The following is a 21,369-nucleotide window of genomic DNA, read 5'->3' as shown; positions in this document are numbered from 1 at the left end:
AAGCTTGGCATTCTCGGCGATGCCATGCTCCTCCAGTGGCCACCCTGTTTTAATTTGCCTTCTTGGCTCTCAACACATATGAGGGAGACTTGAGGATTACAAATGATCACCATGGAAAGTAAGGATTTAACCTTATCTGTGCCCAGCTGCAGTCTCTCCCCATCCTGGCATGAACCCAGAGGTGTGTTAAACTCTGGATCAGGCAGAATACGAGGTTGTAGAGGATCAAGGCTCAGGGACTTTGACATAGTCTCTTGAATCTTAAATGGCTGAACAACCGTGGTCTGTTTACATGTCCCTAACACTTTACTTGATCCTGTAATACCAGACCTTGGATGAAGGTGAATTCCCAGTGTTGCTGCTCTGCCAGGATCAGGGGTAGCTTCTATCACAACAAGAAGAAAAACTGCTTTAGCTCAGCTTGCCAGATAAATGACCATTCTTTGGAATTCCATCAGGAAAATGGTTCTTCTGGAAAACATTCTCTTCTTCACCATACCTGGCTACTGGGAAAACTAGAAGAGTCATACACAGGTAAAAAGAAATTTAAATGCAATATAGAACTAAATGTACTTTTCTCCATTGTCATCTGTCCTGGCTTCTGGCCGAAGAGATTTGGTCCCCAGCTGTTAGGTCATCATACTTGTGCAGCCCAGCCATAGTGGAGTAAGGGTGATCCCCAAGAGCTCTTCTGAGTCTGGACCTGAGAGCCACAAGCCTCCACAGTACCATCAGTCTCTGCTCCAGAATGACCCTTTCTGGGGAGCCGAGATAATCAGCAGTAATTAGTGCTCAGTAAGATAGCTTTCCTTAAGCAAGCCAGCAAGGATCTGGCTCAGAACACAGTCCTAAAAATGCCTTTGTCTGTCACCAAGCAGAGAACCGTCTCCAGTTGCTTTCAGAAACCCACACATGGATCGACCATCTGTACCAGTTTTTAAGCAGCATTTGTCCCACATCACCAGATTCAGCCACACATTTCTGCCCACATTCTGCCTATTCCCTTGGTTATTTTTTGGACAGTTCTGTTCCCCCCGCTGGTTTGCTGTACAGCCACACAGATAGCTGGGCTCACCCAGCAGTGGGGACTGCATGGTGCTGCTTAAGCTGCCATTACCACCTAAGAAACAGCAGCCTTAGTGTAGTGTCCATTGGATCCTGTCCCTTCCTAAAGCTTCAACACGATTTCTTCTGGCCTTCGTTTCTGGGAGAGGGGGGGAAGGGAGAGAAGGTAGCCAATTAGTACCAGCACCTCTGAAACAGGATTTTTCCTACGTAGCAGCTTATTCAGTATTGGGTGGGTCATTCAGTCACAGGTTCTACAGTTGGGTAAAGCAGTCTTCTTGTTTCTCAACACGAGATGTTTAACTCATTTCTCCACTTAGCCACAGATTGCTGAAGGGTTGGGGAAACTGTGGCCTACCCAATGAATATAAAAGTATTGCTATAATTATTCATGTTCTCCACACCCTAAACGTTCACTTTGTGGTGCACATACCGTGTTGCTTCCCAGAACACCAAGACTAGGGTTCTTTTGCAGTCTGCCAAACCAGTTAAAAGCTTAAAAACAAGGGGTCTGAAAGAGCACATTCCTGCTAAAGCTTTGCTGGTCAGTGATGTCTGCAGACTAATTTATCCTCATGTCTTGATCAATTGACTCATGCCATAATGATCTCATACTTTTCCCATTCAATCTCAGAGTATTTCTAATGATTGGAAATCTCTGGCTCTGGCTGTGCTTTGTACCTTGTGTCATCTCTTAGACTTTTCTTAGCAAGAGTTTCCACCTTTTGGTGGAGCTAACTAAAGGGCTCTCCAAGCTGCCTGATTCTTCATCAGCAGCATCCGGGAAGAACAAGATAAATCAAACAACATAGGCAAGGACATAATGCAGACAATTCACAATAATAAAGTAGCTGCATTAGTCTCAAAACAGCAATTCAAAGGAGCATAGGATTAAGCAAATACTGTATATGCCAGTTCATTTGCACCATCTGCTGAACCAAGTATCAGAAGGGGAAAGGATAGTAGACACATGGGACTGTGTGTTGGAATGCATTTGGAAAAAGAAAATTGCTTCAGAAAGCTATGAAAACAAAAATCTGGGTGCTTACAAGTCTGTATGCAGGAAAGGGAAGGAAGAATGATGTCATTTCATAGACCTCAGAGATCTGATTTTTTCATTTACCATTTTTAGGAGTGGGGAAGGTTGTGAAGTTTAATATTATCTACTCTGGAGTCTAGTTCAGCCTCAGCTAGGAACTGATATTTAACTATAGGAAACACAAGTGTGGAAGTTATTATGCAGAGAATAAGCACAGCTTTTTCAAATGTGCTTCGATGCTGTGAGTGAGTACATGCCGAGTTTGGGCTTGGACACAGGCGCCAGGACACGGCCGCAGACTGTGTTTTAGATGGTTTAGACGATGCAGCTGTTGTGTCGGTCGGAGCGGGCGGTAGGCATTTGGATCCTTTCGGCTGTTCCTTGGATCGATAACGTTACAGGATGCTTTCCTTTAAAACATGGTCAAAACCTGAGAAACTCAGTTGTTCAGATACTATTGTGAAATGTGTATTATTCAAAAGATGGTATTGGATTTATGCATTGCCAAACAGGAAAGTAATATAGGAAAAAAAGATCCCAGTATCCCAGTATCTGGGAAGTGCTGGTGCATCTCTCTGAAGTGCCATGTGGCATATTAGCCTACACCAACCCATTTCAACCGCTGAAAATATGTGTTTATTTCTCTTCATCAAGACCGTTTAAATATTGGAAGTTATAGTTTTTCCAATATAACTTTTCCAATATGAATTGCTATAAGAAACGTAATTGAATTGTTGCTTATTTAATTGGTAATAATTACACTTAACTATCTATGCCACAAAAGATAACGGCTGTGGAAATCAAAAGGCATTTGCACAGAACTTGGTGATAAATGGCTTCCTGCGTGCAATGACACAAGCGCTGCAAATACCGACCCAGCTTTAAAGACCTGAAAAATTCTGGTTTGGGGGGGAGGGAAGGAAAATAATTTTGTGTTGAATAGGACAATATTCTGGAACATGATTGGAAAAATTAGAAAGATCCCTTAAAAATGCAGTAGAAAGTATTAGATTTTTAGATAGTTTAATTTTCAGTTCTTATAGTATCAGAACACCTCAAAATTACTCATAAAAGCATCATTGATCCATGGATAGGTAGTGTAAAGGGCATAAGGCATCAGCAGAGATCCCAGTCAGACTTCGTGTATGTCATAGGCCGTTATATTTTACTGAATTACTGCCAAACTGAGCCCGGTGGCTTCCATTTCACTGAGACATAACTGGTGTTTGGCAAGAGCAGAAAGTATCCTCACAGTACCCATTTCAAATTATGGAATTATTAGTTTCCTTATTATATAGATGGTACATAGAGTAGTTCAGGGAACCGTTGGAAGGTCTTGCTGGATGCTGCAGGCTCTACCAGGAGGCTATTTTCTCAGGAAAAAAAAAGAAGAAAACACCGCAGGAATCTTAAGGTCTCAGTAACTCCTTCCCCATAAAACTGACTTCTCCTGACACTAGTGGTGATAATGAGAATTTGACGATTGTTCTGTGAGTTGTGTGATATTTTCAGTCCTGGGTGGAACACATTAAAAAGCTGTTTTGAAGACAGAGGATACATTACTGTGATCACACTAGCAGAAAAGTTCAAAATCTGTCCTTGCTCTCTAAAAGTACTGAACTGCCTGAAGAAAACTCATGCGTTAGCATAGGCAAAATTATCCAAACCGTGTGCCAGAAGTAAAATTCACATTGCCTTGCTCACGTAAGATGATTTAAATTGTAAATATATATTTTTTACATATAAATTAAGTATAAAAAGCCAAATCATAATTGTTGTGGTCAGAGTTTCCAGAGACAGATACTGTCTTGTGAGCCTCCAGAAACATTGTGGTCACTCTGGAAATCACAACTGCACCGTCCCCAGCAGCACCAGGACCACCGCATACTGTCTGCCTGCACCAGTAATGTAGGGACAGTACTATCTGCAAGCAATCACAGATTTTGTCCTCCTGATCCAGAAATGTAGGTCTGTCCAATTTGCGTCGTTCCTCTTCACCATGGAAAAAAAATAGGACCTCCCTGTCACCAGACCTGTAGCGGTCATGACGTAGACAGTATTTGTGGTGTAAGACCCTGGCTGCAGGTCCAGTAAACCGAACGGAGCTACAGCACCGACGGGAGAACCCACCCAGGTGAGCTGCTGGCATGTTCTCTCAGACAGTTTATCCCACGCCACTTTGCAGTCTCCCAGACCGCATCTTGGTACTGTTCTGAGAGCAGCTCGGGTGGGGGATGGTTCCCAGTAAGAAATGCAGTTTGGGCTACCCTCCGCTGGCGGCAGGCAGAGTTGAGCTGTGTGCACACAAGCGCTGCGCTGTCACAGGCCCTGAAGGCGGGAGGATGAGCCTCACCCTTTTTATTTGGGAGCATAATACGCCCGTAAGTCTGTGGCTCCATACCCATCAATAATGGATCCGTGTGCGCTGGATCACCAAGCCATATAAACTTAGCCTGGATCAGACGGGAGCAAAATTAATTTCTGCTTCATGAACAGAGCATCTGTTGTGGAGTTCAGACTGACTTTATTCTTCCGTGCTGGGCAATACCTGATCCGGTGCTGGAATGGAACAGGCAGATGATTCCTTGTATGGCGTGAAGTGTGCTGATACAAAAGTAATCTGTCAAATATGTTTTGTAAAAATTTGAACTGGTCAAATTCATTTCTACAAGCACAGCTGTCTGCATCGCTGGTACCCAGGAGCTTTAACACCAGGGCTGCTGTGCTGCTGAAGCACAACCTTAGTCGCACAGTTAATGGCACTGAGAGCAGTGCTGCAGTGCAGTTGGTAGCACCGATACACGCACAGACCTTTTTCAATATTGCTATTATTGAAAACTTCAAATGAATGGATGCATTTGAAAGACTTCCCAGAAAATACGTTTCGTTTTCAGCTGGCAGCCCAGTTATTCATCTAAGTAATCTGCGGATTAAGTAATTTGACAACCATTGAAAGGTTTCTTTTTGTGAAACAATTGTGTGTTATTGCTCTCTCCTTTTTCTATTTCACCTGTACAACTAACCCAGAAATTCAACACAGACATATCAAGACACACACCGCGACCAGATGGCAGCCACACCGAGTAGCCTGTGATGTTGCTGGTGCATCTCAGGAATTACTACTGCAGGACGGGCTTGTCGAAGGCTGGGGAGGGAAAAACAGAAGTAGGGGAAGGGTTAAGAAGGTTGTTTTTTCCTATTTGCTTTTTAGCTCACTTCTTTACATACATGGGGAAAGAGAGAGCATGGATCTTAGTCATTTCATGTCACAGAAGATTAGTGCAAGGGAGGCCAAGTTAAGGTACAGCATCACGTGTTCTAAGGCAGTTGAATGATCTGGTATCTAATTTATTGGGATACCAGGCAGATTGGGCAGTCTGATTTTAGTAAGTGCACAGTGACTGTCGGTTTGGTTGGTACTTCTCCATCTTTCTGTCTATCCTATGCTGCATTGCGGGGTGGGTGGGAAGAGGCTGGACTGTCCCCATTTGGCTACAGCCACTGTGCCGTGGCACGTTTCCCTCTCAGGGGGCCGTTAGGTGTTCCCTGAGCGCTACCTCCGCAGCACCGACAGAGCACTGAGCGCTTGTGTGAGCGGGTGGTGTGAGGTGGTGCCATCACCATACGTGATGCCCTCACGGCGCTGCAAGATGCAGCTGTTCTGGGAAGCAGGGGCCACGCGTGCCACTGAGCCATACCTCCACCTGACCACCACATCCACCCACCTTAAATCCCATCTCTGTTTCTTGTATAGATCCTGACAGAACAGCCTGAGTGCACTGTGTACGCTCAGAGGAAAAGTATTGATTTTGCTGTACCTGAATAGAATTCTTAACAGAAAAACAAACCTAATGTTGGTGTTTTCATTTTATTTTCTTTTGACTTTCGTGTGTGGGTTTCTGTACGCACCGTATAGTATTTGATCCCATGTGAAGTACAGAGTTAGAGCTGGATTTTTAAGCTGAGCGCAACCCAGGCTCTGAGCCGTGCAGGCACAATTTCAGAACCAGTAAAGGACTTTGCCCGTGTCTTATTACCTGTATTTAATTGAAGTGCAAGGTAAAAATTTCCTTCTGACCTACAAATCAGAGATCAGATGGGCAGTTATTGCATTTTTCTGGGACAATTATCAGGAACTGTACCCTACTACATCAGCATTACCAAAAAGATTCAGGGTGTAGCTCATCCGCAGTTCACTGGACCAAGGGACAACTAGCCTGATCCAAAGTGTATCCTTATTTATTTCGAGGATGTTGCTGTGAATTAAGTTTATTAAAACATTATGTTAATAACAGGTATAGTATACATTAGTTGTGTTACTAATTATATTGTTATGAAAACAGTTTAAGCGTTATTAACACACGCACTATCAATACTTAAAAGCATTGTTGCCTGATGGTGATAATACAGCTTCACTAGTGGATGATCTATGACTGCAAGCATTAAATACTCAATGCTTTAAAATCATTAATCCCTACTTTCTTCGAATACGTTTAATTAAAAAGTTCCATTTTGCAGTAATTGCTGTTTTTATATAACCCCGAAATGGAATTTTATTGAGGCACAAGGTCTTTTATATAAACATCCATCTGTCCACAGAGAAACAGTGCTGGGACAAGTTTTGTGGATTGGGCGAGAAATGGAGAGATTACAGAAGACTTTGTGTCCCTGTAAGAACTGTGAACTTTTGTCCTCTGTGTAACAGCTCTGGAGGATTTTTGCTTTCATAATTTCAGTACTAAACAAGGGAATTGCAGAGTCAATAGAAGAGAAAATCAAGAAACAATGGGTTTAATGTCTAGTGGAGTTGCTTTATTAGTTTGTAAAGAAAAGCTCCTTCCTTATTCCTTTTTTTCCTGTGTCAGGCTCTGCGCTGCAAAGTATCATCTGCTTCTGATATTGTTCCTTTCTACTTGAACACAGAATTAAGCAAAACTCCATTGCATATATAAAAATACATACGTATATATCTATGCTTCAGGCTGAGAGATGTCACTAATAAAACAGAAAATACGTTGGCATTAATAAGGCTGGCATTCAAAAAGTATGAAATAAATGCATGGAAGTTTGTCAGCTTATTAATCATTCCATTATAAGTGGTGTTTTTACTTTCATTGCTCTAACATCTAACCACAGTTCATTGGCTAAAGGCCAAGCTAGCTTTTGCATTGGCACATTACCATGCGGTGTAGTTCTGTACTTCTCTTCCATTTATTAATGCTGCAGACTTCCTACAATTCAGGCTAAAAATAGAACTGGTTATGTGAAAAACACTGCATTTGTGCTTGAGCTGCAGTATAGAAACAAGAGGATTTTATATGGACAAGGGAAGAGATTCATGACACAGAAGAGCTAGCTGCTTATACTCTGGAAAAAGCTTTCTTTTTGCATGGTTGTAAATAAGATTAGAGTTGCTATGTACACGTTAGTCTGAAGGATGAATCATAGTTGTGGTATTGCCTCAGTATGTATGAATCTTCGTGTGTATCTATTGTATGAAAGCAAGCTGATTTCTCATACATGGAAATCTGAAAAGAGTACAATTCACACAAACACGAATTTGTGAAAACAAAGGCAAAGGTAATGTTTTGTTTTTCGCTATAAAGAGTGTCTTCATCTGTGGCACTTATTTTGAAGTGTCCTGAAAAATTATACATTAAACTAAAACTTCTGCCGCACCACTAAATTTTTAGACTTGTGTTTTGGTCAGGCATAGCCTCTCCTACCGTCCTGCCTTGGGCATCTTTAAGGCAGCATTTGCTGTCTGCAGACCACTTCACCATGAAAACATTCCTAAACTTATTTCCAAGTTGTAATGCAGCTGCACACTAAAAACTGTCAGAATTCAAATGCAGTCCCTACACTCTTGATCTTTTTTATAATGCTGTGATTTGTTTTGGATCAGCAGTAGTTTGAACAAGACAAACAACATACCGGATTCCATCTGAACCTAAGGGAGCTGCCAGGGACACAGGTGAAGAGTGATAGTGGATGCATTTCATAGTCAAAATGAAAAGCGGCAAACCCGATAAGGTCTCATTGTTGCACAAATAGAAAAAGCTAACAGTTTGCATATCAGAAATATCAGGTGTTAGGATTTGACTCAGAATTGCTGAATAGCAGCTTGTTTGCCTTTGGAGAAATAGAGAGGAAGGAAATGTCATGCAGCAACATCACACGTGATAGTGATGGGAGATGGCAAACAGGGAAATAGACCTTTCCGATGCTGCTTCCTAAAGATACTGTTCGGACTGGCTGCGATGGTGGATTATTAAGGAATTCTGATTATTAAATATCTGCACTTGGCAAAGAATGAGAGAGGAGCTCACTTCTTTTGAAGTGCACAACAGTCTCCAAAGTCACCCTTCTTTTGTTCTTAACTCAGTACTGCATAAGAAATAAAATCGGTGATTGTGTTAGGAGCACAGGCAATAATCATGAAATGAGAATAAATTGTAAGCTGTATGATTTTTTGAGCTATCTAGAGAAAATGAAATTAAGAAGGCTTTCAAATGTCATGTGCTTTGCACCAGGCCACCGAAACACAGTGAGCTAAAACAGCAGCTATTGTGTTTTATAATATTCACAACCTATAATTGGATGTAAAAAAGGAGTGATTAGTTCACAGGACAAGGCTCAAGTAAAAATTATTTAGTCCAAAGTGCCTAGTTCCTCCTCTTAATTACTACAGACCACCCTTCACCCTCACATAGTGGTGGAATTCCATCCAACTCCAGTATAGGCTGAAATCAATGAATCTGTTCAGATTTACATTAAAATTTAATTTCGTCCTGACAAGCCCTCTGAAATTGATACTCAGCGCAATACCAGGCGCAGTATAAAGGATCATATCGTGCAGTCAACATGATGCACTCTGCAATATAATTTAACACTGATGTTAAATTGAATTACAAAGATAAATCTTACGGTCTCTCTTAAAATCATTTAAGAGCTTAATTCTGATCTGAGATGTGTACGACACAAATCTTGTCTATTGATCATTGAATATACAGATAGTTGTGAGAGAAGAATCCCACAATATGATGGGCTGTACAAGACTTGGTTGTGATACATTGATGGATGTATTGATCCTTTTTTGCAGTTAGGATCTCTCCTCAAGGAGAAGGCTCCAGCAGGTTGACCTCATTGCAGAAAACACCAAACAATCTATATACTTTGGATGAGGTCAAATTGCATCAGGAGGTCCGTAAGGAAGAGTCAGATGATGAATTATTCAGATTCTGGGTTTTCACAGCCTCCAGAACTAAGCCCATCAGGAGGAAGATGAGACTTTGCCTGCAAGTTCTTCTGTTTTCATTAGCTGGAAATACATACAGCAACTGGGTGCAGTTTGGCTCTGCCACTGGGATTCCAGGAATACATACTTGAGTTACTGAAACCAGCTGCCCTTGCTTTGCCTGATTTGTTATCGGGAAAAAGGAAAGGAACGAGATAACCCTCACTGTTCACTTTGGTGTAGGAAGTAGGAAGAGCCATGAGCCCAGCTGGTGCAAACAGTATTAAAAGCTCATAAGACTTGTGTGATGCTCTTGAAGGAAGGGTTTTTTCAAAACATCTCCCCATTGTACAGAGGGTGAATAGGAAAAAGAGCATTTACTGAAAGGACATTCTTTTAATGGCTGGGTAATGAGAGGAAGAGCGAATAATTTAAAGTTGCAAAGTTCTTGCGAAGAGTCCAAAAGATATAAATCTATTCAAAAGCCAGTGTTCAAACTTCAAAGAGAGAAGCAAAAATACAAACTGTAGAGCTCCTTTCTAAACCCATAATACAGATCTAAATAGAAAGATTAAGCAAAATCACAAGGAAAGTAGGAAGATCTACTTTTTCAAAAATTCTGAGGGGAGAGGGTTATCAAATGCTTACAGCTGTGACTTGGAGGCCTAAAACATTGTTTTGATGCTTAAGAGTATTGTGAAACAGAATTAATTCCAGTACACACTGTAATGATGACTGTACTGCCGGAGTGGTAACTAAATATGGCAGGTGTCAAACTCCTCTCCAAAAATACAACTCCAGCATGAGCGCTTCCCCTCAGATGGGGAAAGGAGACCGCAGCTGTCCAGTTCAGCATCCATTACATGGCATCTCAAAGGTGCTTCACACCGTTCATTACGTATAAACTGAAGATGTCACTTAAGCCTGTTCATGTCCAGTGTAAGAAACCCTTAGTTTGGTACAATATGGATGCTAAGGAGGCCCTCAAATGAGGTTCTCCTCAGGGAAGAGTGTGCTCAGCTGTCTGCAAAGCACTTCGGCAGTAGCTCAGCAAGAACAAGAATGTTCACAAGAATGCTTTTCTGGTTACGGAAACGTTGCGCCCAAAGCCCTTTCACCAGCATGGGCACACTGCAGGGAGTGAGTACCCTGAACTCCTGGCTGGGATGCAGGGAAGGAGGAAGAAGCTTTTTCAGTTGTAAGGGAGGTTGGGGTTCTTGCTGACCAGGTGCACAGTTTTGATGCTGGCACTGATGCCACCACGCAAAAGGGCAGTATTAATGGCCACGAGAGCTAGCGAAGTTTCCATAACCACCCGAATTGCTTCAGAGTGCCTGGAGGAGAGGGCTTGGTGGAAGCTGTTAGCTAGCTGATATGTTAAAAAAATATATAGGGAAGGAGAAAGAGAAAGAAATTAAATTGGGGTCCAGCACACTAATGAGAATTAGCTGCAGTGCTGGTGATAATTGTGCTGTGTTACGAACTGTTTCTGTTTCCTACCCACTCAGAGTATTTGCCTTGAAAACAAAATATTTTTTTTTAAGCTTAGCCTTACCTGAAATGAATGCTGCTTCTTTCTGTTCTCACTGTTGCTGGGAATTGAAATGGCTGCAGATACAGAGAAGTGTAAAAACATGATGAGCTATGTAGCTTGGGAGCAATTGAGCAGCTGAATACTGCATTATTGAGAAATCATTTGCTACCTCTGGGTGTTAGTGAGAAACTGGAGAGTCCTAGACTGGCATTCAGGGCAGAGCATAGGATGAATAAACATTACTGAGTGCTGAGTATTTACTCGTGAATCCAGCATGGAGCTTCAGTAGTTGCATGTCTTCCCACTGCATCTTGCAGGGTTAGCAACACACAGGAAAGAAAGAGTGAAATCCAGGAGCCTTGTGGCAGATTTGATCTTATATTGTTTCTTAAATAACCAAATTATCAATGAAATGAATGACATTTTGCTTAATATGTGGCAGGCAATCTGCATAGCAAAACAGCCATATCTTCAAGTGACAACACGTGAGAACCATTTAAATATATATCAGTGGTCCTCAAGGGACTTGTAGATAGCTACATGAAATCGTTGTTTTCATGTGCATACCTTACTGTTGCCAAATTACTCCTGGCTTAGTATTTTCCCTCTTATCTAGTTGAGATAGGAATCTTTTCAGAATGAGGGGCTCAGTAGTTTGTAAAATATCTGTGTATAAGTCTGACATTGTATAAATAATAAATAATAAGCTGTAGATGCTAATGATCATTAATATTGCAAGTGTTAAGCTGGGAATTGTCATTTCTAGCTTCTTAGGTGAATGCAAGTATAAATATTTCTTGACTCAGCATGGCGAGTAGTCACAAAACATGGAACCTTCTCCAGTGCAGACCGATGGCTGTTAAGTACATCCCAGACCCAGTAAATTTCACATTATGGACTTTGTCCCAGAATCTGCTCTTGCTGTGGTATTGTGCTGCAGAAACTCATCCTGCATTTTTTAAAGCTAACACAAAATATTCACTCCATATGGTTTTGGAGACATACTTAAAATATGAGCCAAGTTCAAGCTGATGCAGAACTGTCTTGCTGAGCCCTGAACTAGTCTAAAACAACTTCTGGGAGAGGCACGACTCCATTTATCTCAATGAGCTTTTAAGTCAAAGCCTAAAGAAAGAATTTTAATAACCTTTTTTTAAACCTTTTCATTACTGTCTGTTTAAATCAAATTTATTTAATTTAGGAGTAAATACAGTAAATGTGCCTATACCATATTTCCAGGCAGTTTCCCACCTCCCTGATACCAAAAGCTCATCTTGTTCCCTATCTATGTAACAAAACCAAGGACTTCAGTCTGCTTATACACTGCCAATTTAAAAATCTTTGGCACAGAAGGAGTTGGAAATACAGAGAGAACAATAGTCACAGTAAACAAGTCAGGGATTACTCTGTGGTATTGGGCTACTTAAGCTATTGGGGTTAAGAGCTGCCTTTTCATATTCTGTCCCAAAGATCATCTAAGGTTTCATTAAAATAAATGATCCTGTGAAGACAGGATTTTGAACAGTCAAGTTAAAATAACTACTTTTATAATTAAAATCAAAGTGGCTACTGAATTTGCTGCTTGCTACACTAAGTACTGCAAAATTTCAAAACTGATCATTTATTTATTCCATGTATGTCATCACATGGGATGTACAATGAACTTGTCTTATTAGTGTCCACATCTCAGCAGGAGTGTACAGTGGCTCTTCAAAAAGTGAAAGCAGGTAGCAAGAGTAGTATGTTCAGTGATGGGAATCTCAAAGCCCATTCTTCTGACTTAAAGTTTATCATGCAGGGAAAGAGCGTGGATATAGTTGATCCACTGAAATGCACTGATGGAGGAGACTTGTACTTGACTTGACATACTGGGCAACAGTTTAGACCAAAGCAAAAGCAATGCCCTCCAGAAAAACAAGTGTGCAAAAAAAAACCCCAAAACCCAAACCTCAATTCTTTTGGTTCGTAAAAAACCCAAAACATTTCTCATTTATATCTCCACAGTTTTAATGGAAAACAGAGATTTTTTAACATGAAAATGTTCTGTATTCATATGTGATTCCTAAAAAAACGCAAGCTATTTTGAGCAGTGAATTGCAAGCCGGCCAGTGAAAGAAGCAGCAATGTGTTCCTTGGAAATTTTCATTCCTCCCTCTGTTCTGCAGAGGAATGATACTTACACTAATTTTGAAAAACAAGCATAAGCAGAGAAAATTAAACTCAGCTATAAGCCTTCCCTATTTGTAATTTCAAAGCCTGAGCCATACTGAGGACTGCAGCACAGCATTGCTGTTTCAGTGCCATGCTGCTGGGAGTGCAGGGCTTTGACACACAACTCCTGGAAGTCAGACTTTCAGGTGTAGCTCTTTCACAGAGGTTGAGAAAATATCCTTAATGTGTCCCCTTCCTCACTGCAGGCGTATCAGTAACGTAGCATGGACCTGTGGAAATACAGGTCTGTGGATATCCATGAAACAGGGTGCAGAGACATTTCAGCTCTGCTCAGCAATCCTGCCCCACTGAAGTCAAAGGGACTTTTCCCAGGGAAATGCATCGGGGATGGAATTTCACCGGCAGCGTTAACTGGAGCCGTTCTCTCTAGAGCACGTACAGGGTATGCAGAGGGAAGACTGCATTTCAGCATAGGAATAAAACGTCATTGTGTTCAGATTTGTTAGTTAATAACTCAGAATCTTTTGGAGGATAAAGAATGAGCTCTAAAAGAAAGCACTGAACCCCTTCAAGGCTGCACACTGTATTCCAGGTATACCTTCACTGTCAACATCCTACCTGAACACAAGACAGTGATTAATACTCCCGTTCAAATGGGTTTTTGTCAATTTTAGGAAGGGTTATAAATCTCTGTGAGCTCCGACTATGTAACAATTCCTATAGTTTTCAAGTGATTAATACAGGCATTCAACTAGGAAAAGTTTCAAGCATCTAAAGAGTTAAAACTAAATTTCAGTAAAACTTCAGAAAACACCCATAGCTGTCAGGTTCCTTGCTGGTTTCATTCAGAAAAACTGATGTTACATTAAACGTTAACATTTTGAAGTGTCATCTACATGAAAATTTTGGCTAATTCCATTTTTTTAATTGTGGTTAGTGAAACTTTCGCTTCTACAGAAAAAACTGGTAACCAATGGAAGGTACAGTTCTCATAGCTCGCTTCTTTTGGTAGACCTGGTGACTCATCGGCTGGCCAGCACTTACTGACCAGATGCGTTTCCTACTTTAAAGAAACTGGCTCGGTGATTATGTCGGTCTCACCAGCTAAGTATTGCAAGACTTGAGTCCCACTGAATTCTCTTTAAAAAGCAAAAGGCACTGAAAAACTGAAAGGCTGCAGTTCTTTTGTGCTTCTGGCATGTAGGCAGGGGATGCCTGTTAGCTGGGCTAGCTCTGCCACCTGCAGCTCGGAGCTGGCAGGACCATCTTCACCAGCAGCCTAACAAACCTTTGCTACTGGAAATGTAAAAACTGGCATGGAGACAAGGGGTTTCGCTGAAGAGGGCAATTGCTAATTAAATTAGCAATAGAATACATAATCTTATGGTATGCAAAAGTAAGGTAAAAGAGAGCTTTCACATTGGTCTTTCTGCTAATCTTCACTCACCAGAATGAGCATCTATTGTCAGAATAGAATAGAGACCTGGCATTAGAACAAAAATCATAAAGCTGAAGCCATTCTTGGTGTGACTGGAGTGATCTCAAGAACCGAACTTGACCACTTACCTATAAAGGTCAATTTTGGCTCTGCTGATAACTGAAGCGTTATAGAAAATTACGTATAGATCCACATTCTCAGAACCCTCTAACTTCTGTCTGCAGTACCTCCAGTATCTCCTCATATAACTCCTTTCTTGAGACACGCTCTTTTCTGAGACCTGTAAATGCTAGTCTTCCCCTCTAAGAAAAAAAAAAAAAAAAAAGTCAATAAAAAAACAAATCAAGTCCTTCCAGATGTGTTTTGCTAACACAAAAACCCATGTGCTTTATTATGTTCCCTACTTTCACTTCCCAGAGCCACAAGGGTATATAACATTACCATTTTCTCGAGTTGGATACAAGCCCTGTAATTGACGAAATGTCCATAGGATCCATGTGGAACCCTAGGGCAATCACTGACCTCTGTACAGCACCAAAATGTGTGCTCGTGTCCCAGAGTGCGCTAGGCACCCATAGGTGCTCCTCACGCCAACGGCTTCTCTCACTGACACGCCGTGTTCATCTCTTTTGTGGGATCCAACCCACAGCCATGGTTCAGCAGTACTGGTCAGACATCACTGCCATGAGTTGAAGTGAGAAAAGATGATTGGAAACTAATTTTAATAATATTGGGTTACAATGCATCATGTGGAGTTCTTTCAGTGGGTTTTAGTACTGCAGAGGGAAAGTACATAAGCTATGATGATACACGTTTCTTTCACATTTGTTTTAAAAGCTAAAAGAAGCATAAATTTTTTCTTTTAACTTTGGGGTTTGTTCACTGCCCACACACTTAAGACACCATCTACAAATCCATATGAAGTGTTGTGTTCTTCTGGGACAGCAAGAGCAATCAGAGGGACGAGATCCAGCATAACCCAGGGCATTTTGGCTGGCGCTGGACACCTACGGGAGGGCAAATGAATCCCACATTTTGTGTTGCCTAAACTCAGAGCCTGGAAATATCTGTGTCTTTTTAAGCATTGCCATTAAAGCTTCTGGGTTCCTTAGTCGTGTGGAAATCAGTTCTGTGATCATACATCATCACTGCGCTAAAGCCTTTAATTCTTTAAGATATTTTCCTGGGTGACTGATTCTGAGCTGTGCAGAAAATGCTTGTAGAAGAGATTGGTTTTGTTGGCGTTGCAAATGTTGTTCTAGTACTAGAGTAAAGACTTGTGCCTTCTGATAGTATCCAATGCTTGAAACAATGTTAAAATAGATGTTTTGAAAGGGAATCTCACGGGGCAAGATGAGGTGATCTTTCGGGAATAGGCAGTCTAAGCCTCAGGCTTCTTCTATATGCCAATGAATGTCGGACTGTGTAAAACGTTTAGTTAGCTTTGTTTAAAGAAGTCACTTTGTAAAATGATGCAGTCAAACCAACCTGCCATTTACCTTGCTCGCTAGCCGTTAAAGGTGGCAGGTGGTTTTGGCCAACCTAATTCTCAAATGCATCTTGTCCCCACATTTTAAATCTAGCTTTTTGCAAAATCCAAGCTACTGATTGTCACTGGCAGGTTCCTCAGACTTAAGATAATTGGACCATGATCTTTTCCTTTTTCAGGGATTTGATTTTGAGTCACTTTAGATTTCAAGTAGGTCCCAAAGGTCGCAGAAAAGGCTGTGAGATTTGATATCAATCATTGTTAATTCGGTTCAGTTTACATTTGTGCCCAATTCACATGAGCCAGACGCACTTAAAATGGACTTGTCACTAGAGAGTGCGATGCCCTCCTATTACACAGGCATCCAAAGCTGACCTTCCGATTTCCAGACTTTAGAGGGGGGAACTGGTTGTGAGTTCCCGCAAACCAGAAGAGGAATTCACGAGTCCATACAGCTCCCAAATATCCAGAAGATGAGATCGCCCCGTGTCCTAGTGTAGGGGCCGTTTTGGCCGTAGCGCTTGCCGCTTTGCATCCATGCGTGTGGGATCAGTCGGGCGTTGCTCCATTTTGGGTCCGTATCCCATTTTAGCCTTGTGTGAGAAGTGAGAGAGATTCTAGACAGGACTGGCAGTCAGGATATCTACAGGCAGCGGGGACTGCGTAGTTCTCCTCGGCGTGCATTACGGTTAGAGCACAATGGGAAACATCTTTGCCAGATGATAAAGAAGAAACATTCTCTTTGTTGCCAACAATAAATATATATGGAGAAGCAAATGTGTCATGAATAAAGTGTCCCTAAGGAAATCTTGGAAAGCCCTACATGTGTATTTACATACTTCTAGTCCCAGCAGCAGCAGAGCTATGTGAGTGTAGTGCTCTGCCCAGGCTAACTAGTTTGTTAAGAATTACCACAGCTATCTTTTTCGTGCTAGTTACTATCTGCTCATAATGAGACAATTTAGGCAGCCCTGCCAGAAACCCTGACTTTTGAGAACCAAAGCAATGGTGTCCGTTATGATCATGAATCTCTCCCTCTCTCAAACACACAAAACCTGAGCAAGTGCCTGCAGGCTTCAGAATAAATTGGATAAGAGCTCAAAATACAACACCTCTCTCACAGCATAAACTGGATCCTGCACATACTTTAGGACCTGATGCTCTTAATTTTGGGTAGAATACTGAACCGGAGGAAGATCTGAGCCCAAAGTGCACAATCTGATAGCAGCTCTCTGTCTATTAGGTTACCTTGCAGATATTTATCTACAAAAATATATGTAAAAAGCCTACTTAAGGAAAAAGTCAATGAGGCAACTGCAGATTCAATTTTTGCAGTTGGAAAAAAATAATTCCTCACACTGAAGCTCTTCATTCTCCCTGCTGCTTTATGTTATCTCTGTTTTAACTGCCGTTAATGAAAGGCTCATCTAAAGGCAGTGCCAGTACACAATAATATTTAAATGCTGAATTAATCTCTTAGCCCTCATGGCAGCTCCCTTTCAGCTATTTTCCCTGCATACTTTGCATCTCCATTTATATGAATGAGAGTGGGGTGCGCATGGGGAGAATGGAGCAAACATTGATCGGCTCTGCAGCCCAGGGAGAAGAATTTGCCTCATGTCTTATATATTTGTAACAGCATGAAAGGAGAACGTCATCCACTGAAGTAAATCGACAATGCTCCTTCAGCAAGACTTGCTAGAATTAGTAAATAACTCAAAACAAGACTCAGCTTAAGTTATACCTTTCTGCAGCTGCCATTCTAACTTCTAGTAATTTGACCAACTCGGTGCCTTACTTCTGTTGGTAATAACAGCCAAACCTTCCTCTGCTTCTAAATGCAGTTCTGCTTTGAAAAGTGGCTAAGGATGGCATGCAGGCTCCATGCTTGTTCTGTGTCAACGATTTCCTTATCAAATGTTCTTGTTGGCAAGCAGGGAACCTTTCCCTCCTGTGTGCCAGCCATGCAAATTTCAGTTGGAACCTACAGGGTCAGCCTGGATTTTTTCTTCTCATGTAGGATGACCAAAAAGCAAGGATTCTGCAAGCAAGAGTAAACCCTCAATTACATGTGTGCAATTCTGCAGTCTTCTGTGGCTTTGTGTAAGGTTTAACTGACTGGAAACAATTCTGTGGTGATAAACAGGAGGGAATAGAAACCAGCTCACTCTCTTCTTTATGCTAGATCTACTGTGCTAACAGGAGCAAAAAGCAGTGAACAGTGATTTTAATTATTAAGTGAACAGATAGAAAATATAGAAGACTCTGTTTGAAAAAGGTGTTTGCTTGAAATTCCATATTTTCAGAAATCTCCAGCTTTGACATCATAAAGCATTCAAGCTGACAAGGAAAATAAAATACTCCTCTTTTTTTCCCCAGGCATCTCATTCATGTGATGGGAGGAAAATGTATAGTCATCATAACTAGAAAGGAACACAATTATTTTAATTGTTTTGCATACAATAGCAAGGTAAAAGATAGTTTATGAGAAGTCTTCATTGTGGAGTGCAGAAGGTCAGAAGATCATTGTGTGTACAGTTTGTTGTGTGGGAATGATAACCCACTATGGGAATTTTATTATTTATTAATTCACCTTTGCAACTTTGGCAATCAAGCATGAACATTTTCTACTCTTCTGAAATCTCTGTAGTCTGGAAGACCAGAGGTGAAGTTTTTCTGATTTTTTTTTAAATACTTAAGATGGCAAATAGTGAGCAAAAGTTTTCTCAGTTCAGAGTTTTGATCTTGCAATCCCAGTGCAGATTAAACTGAGCTGTACAAGGCATACTCCCTTAGCAACGGTAAAAAAGAAGCCAAGAATATACTTTCCAGCTATGTAAATACTGATCAACTGAGTCTTTGCTTGGATGAAATCATTCTATTCTTTTTCTTCCAGTTGTGTGTAATACTGGAGCCAATGCAGGAACTGATGTCAAGACATAAAACTTACAATCTAAGTCCTCGAGACTGCTTGAAGACTTGCTTGTTTCAAAAATGGCAGAGAATGGTGGCCCCACCAGGTATGTTTCATTTCCAGTATTTTACTTCTTTTGTAGTTAAATTAATATAGAAACAGTGGGAAATTTTACTTACAAAGGAAAGTAATAAGAATTAGCACTGTTCCAAAAGTAAGCCTGAAAATTATTTTGATGTTTTATGATTTCAGTCTGACCCAACTGATTTATAGATGTGCACATTCAGATGGTTTCACTATGGCTGGGATATAATTTAGTACAAAAATATGTGTAGATGGAATGCAAAATGCCTACTGGCTCCATTAGAATTCATCATTTGTGTAATTCAGCTTCCTGCTGTGACTCTGAAATTACAGCTACAATTCATAATTAATTGTCTTTGAGACTAATATAACGTTATTTACAGGCCTGGACCTAATCTCCTTCCTCTTACACCTCAAAATAATAATTCTCTCCCTTTTCAGACTGTTAAAGATTTGTATATCTAAGACTATTCACATGGGTGCCCCAGCCAAATTTTGAGAAGTACAATTGCCCCTCTGTTCTTCGCCAATTTAAGCAAAGTTATATAATTGTCCTGACTCGCTCCGAGTTTGGAAGACTTGCAGAGAAATGGCATTCAGCAGGCTGTCACGGCTTCTCTTGGGAGGGTCAGTTTGAATGATGAAGGCCACCTCAAAAGTAGATGGATCTCAAATGGTAGTCCCTTGTACGCTGCGCGGATGGCCGCAGTAGGGTAGCGAGCTGCCTTTAGCCGCTGCCTCTGGCTGGATCGTTTGAGGCTGTACCCTACATCGGAATAAGACCTCGATTTTTGTTTAGCACTGTTGTTTGCTGTGTGACCTTCAGCAAGTTACATGCTCACTTAAAGCATCACGATAGTTATCACGATACTCCCACTAGTAAAATGCCTTCAAACTTCTTTACAGATAATGCTGGAAGAATAAGCTTCATTAGTCTGTTACGCAAAATTGAAGCAGATTCCGTTGGTTTGGGTTCAAATATTATTCTGCAGTTCGTGTTAAATCTAGTACTATTACTACTTGTAAACACAGAAATTTAAATCTAGATGCAAAAATGTTTCAGCACTTCTGCTTGTGGATCATTTTAGTACGTGCTTTACGATAACTGGCACTTGCTTTCCTTCTTACCATTTTATTGCAGCAGAACCCACAAGACAACCGACAACCAAACGGAGAAAAAGGAAAAACTCTACCAGCAGCACTTCCAACAGCAGTGCTGGGAACAATGCAAATAGTACCAACAGCAAGAAAAAGTCCGCTGCTGCAAACCTGAGTCTATCAAGTCAGGTACCTGTAAGTCTCACTTTCCTTTTAGGCCTGAATCACTTACGGTGCTTTAATTCTTCCCTTACATTGTAAAGAAGGTGCATTCTTGAGCCTAAACTATCACAGGCAAAAGGTGATCTTGCACAGTGTGCTGTGGGAGCTGGGCAAGTAGTGGAGAGATACAAAGAAGCCGTTCTGCAGGGCAGCTTTAATGAATGACCCTCAAGCAGGAGTACCCTGAGGACCAGATGTGACTTTTTTAAGGCCTGGGCCAACTCCCGTTCTTGTCAGTGGTTGTCCTTCCACTGATGGTGGGTCTCAGATTAGGTCTCACGGTTTTAGATATAGCGTGAGTCTTGCAGACTCCCACCCGCTAGGCGCTGAGGATGGGTCCGTGTGGAACGGGACAGCCACACCTGAGCAGACCCCTGGTCTCTACGTTCGTACCTTACCTCTAACCGGTGCCGGGTTCAGATGCTTCAGTGGGACAGGTCATGAATTAACTAACTTACCTGCAGAGGTTATCTCTTTTTCAAACCATTCCACTTGCAGAGGGTAGATCCACTGGACTATGGGTCTTAGCTTACCCACGCCACTAGCTTAACTGTTGACGTCCTAATTATACAGGGAGACACCAAGTCCTTCCTAGAACTGTGCCAGCACTTTAACAATGTCACGTTTATTGCCTTAGACACAATATAGGGGTAATCAGACCCCAAATTGTGACAAAGTGTGCCTTAGTCAATAAGGAGATAGCTTATGTATTTTAAAGCTGGGGGAGTTAATTTGACATTATAGGAACTACAAAATGGTATCTTGGGAATAACATGCAGGGATTTTTATTGGATTTCTGATCAGCAGATAGGAAAGGGCTAGGTCTCCTCTGAAGCCTGACAAAGAATATAGGCCTTTTGTTAGCACAAAGCAGGCACTTCCTAGGAAGCTTGAATACCCAGATGAAAAAAGAGTAGACTAACACCAGTGAAATGAAATGAAGATTTTTGTTTAGCAACTGATTCAGCAATCCACTAGCTTATGAAGCTTTGGGCTTCAGTACATTAAACTCATATTTTCTCCTTGTCACATTAAAATTTTCACATGGCTCGCATCCCTGCAGTCAGATTCTTTCCC

General features: G+C 41.3%; 1 protein-coding gene across 16 annotated transcripts in view; it reads left to right on the top strand.

The window, feature by feature from the left end:
- Positions 1-21,369, top strand: part of LDB2 (LIM domain binding 2) — a 220,578-nt gene that overhangs the window by 189,983 nt on the left and 9,226 nt on the right. For 6 of the 16 annotated variants that reach the window (XM_040596385.1, XM_040596043.1, XM_040596465.1 and 3 more), the window contains 2 exons: positions 18,871-18,994; positions 20,114-20,265. In XM_040596385.1, coding sequence (XP_040452319.1) covers positions 18,871-18,994; positions 20,114-20,265 — 276 coding nt within the window. The remainder of the gene's footprint in view (positions 1-18,870; positions 18,995-20,113; positions 20,266-21,369) is intronic. The other 10 variants (XM_040596216.1, XM_040596626.1, XM_040597250.1 and 7 more) reach the window with 3 other exon arrangements.

This window comes from Falco naumanni, chromosome 1, assembly GCF_017639655.2.
Source record: "Falco naumanni isolate bFalNau1 chromosome 1, bFalNau1.pat, whole genome shotgun sequence".
Classification (NCBI taxonomy): domain Eukaryota; kingdom Metazoa; phylum Chordata; class Aves; order Falconiformes; family Falconidae; genus Falco; species Falco naumanni.
The sequence above is the reverse complement of the archived record's forward strand: the minus strand, read 5'-3'. Positions and strand labels throughout refer to the sequence as shown.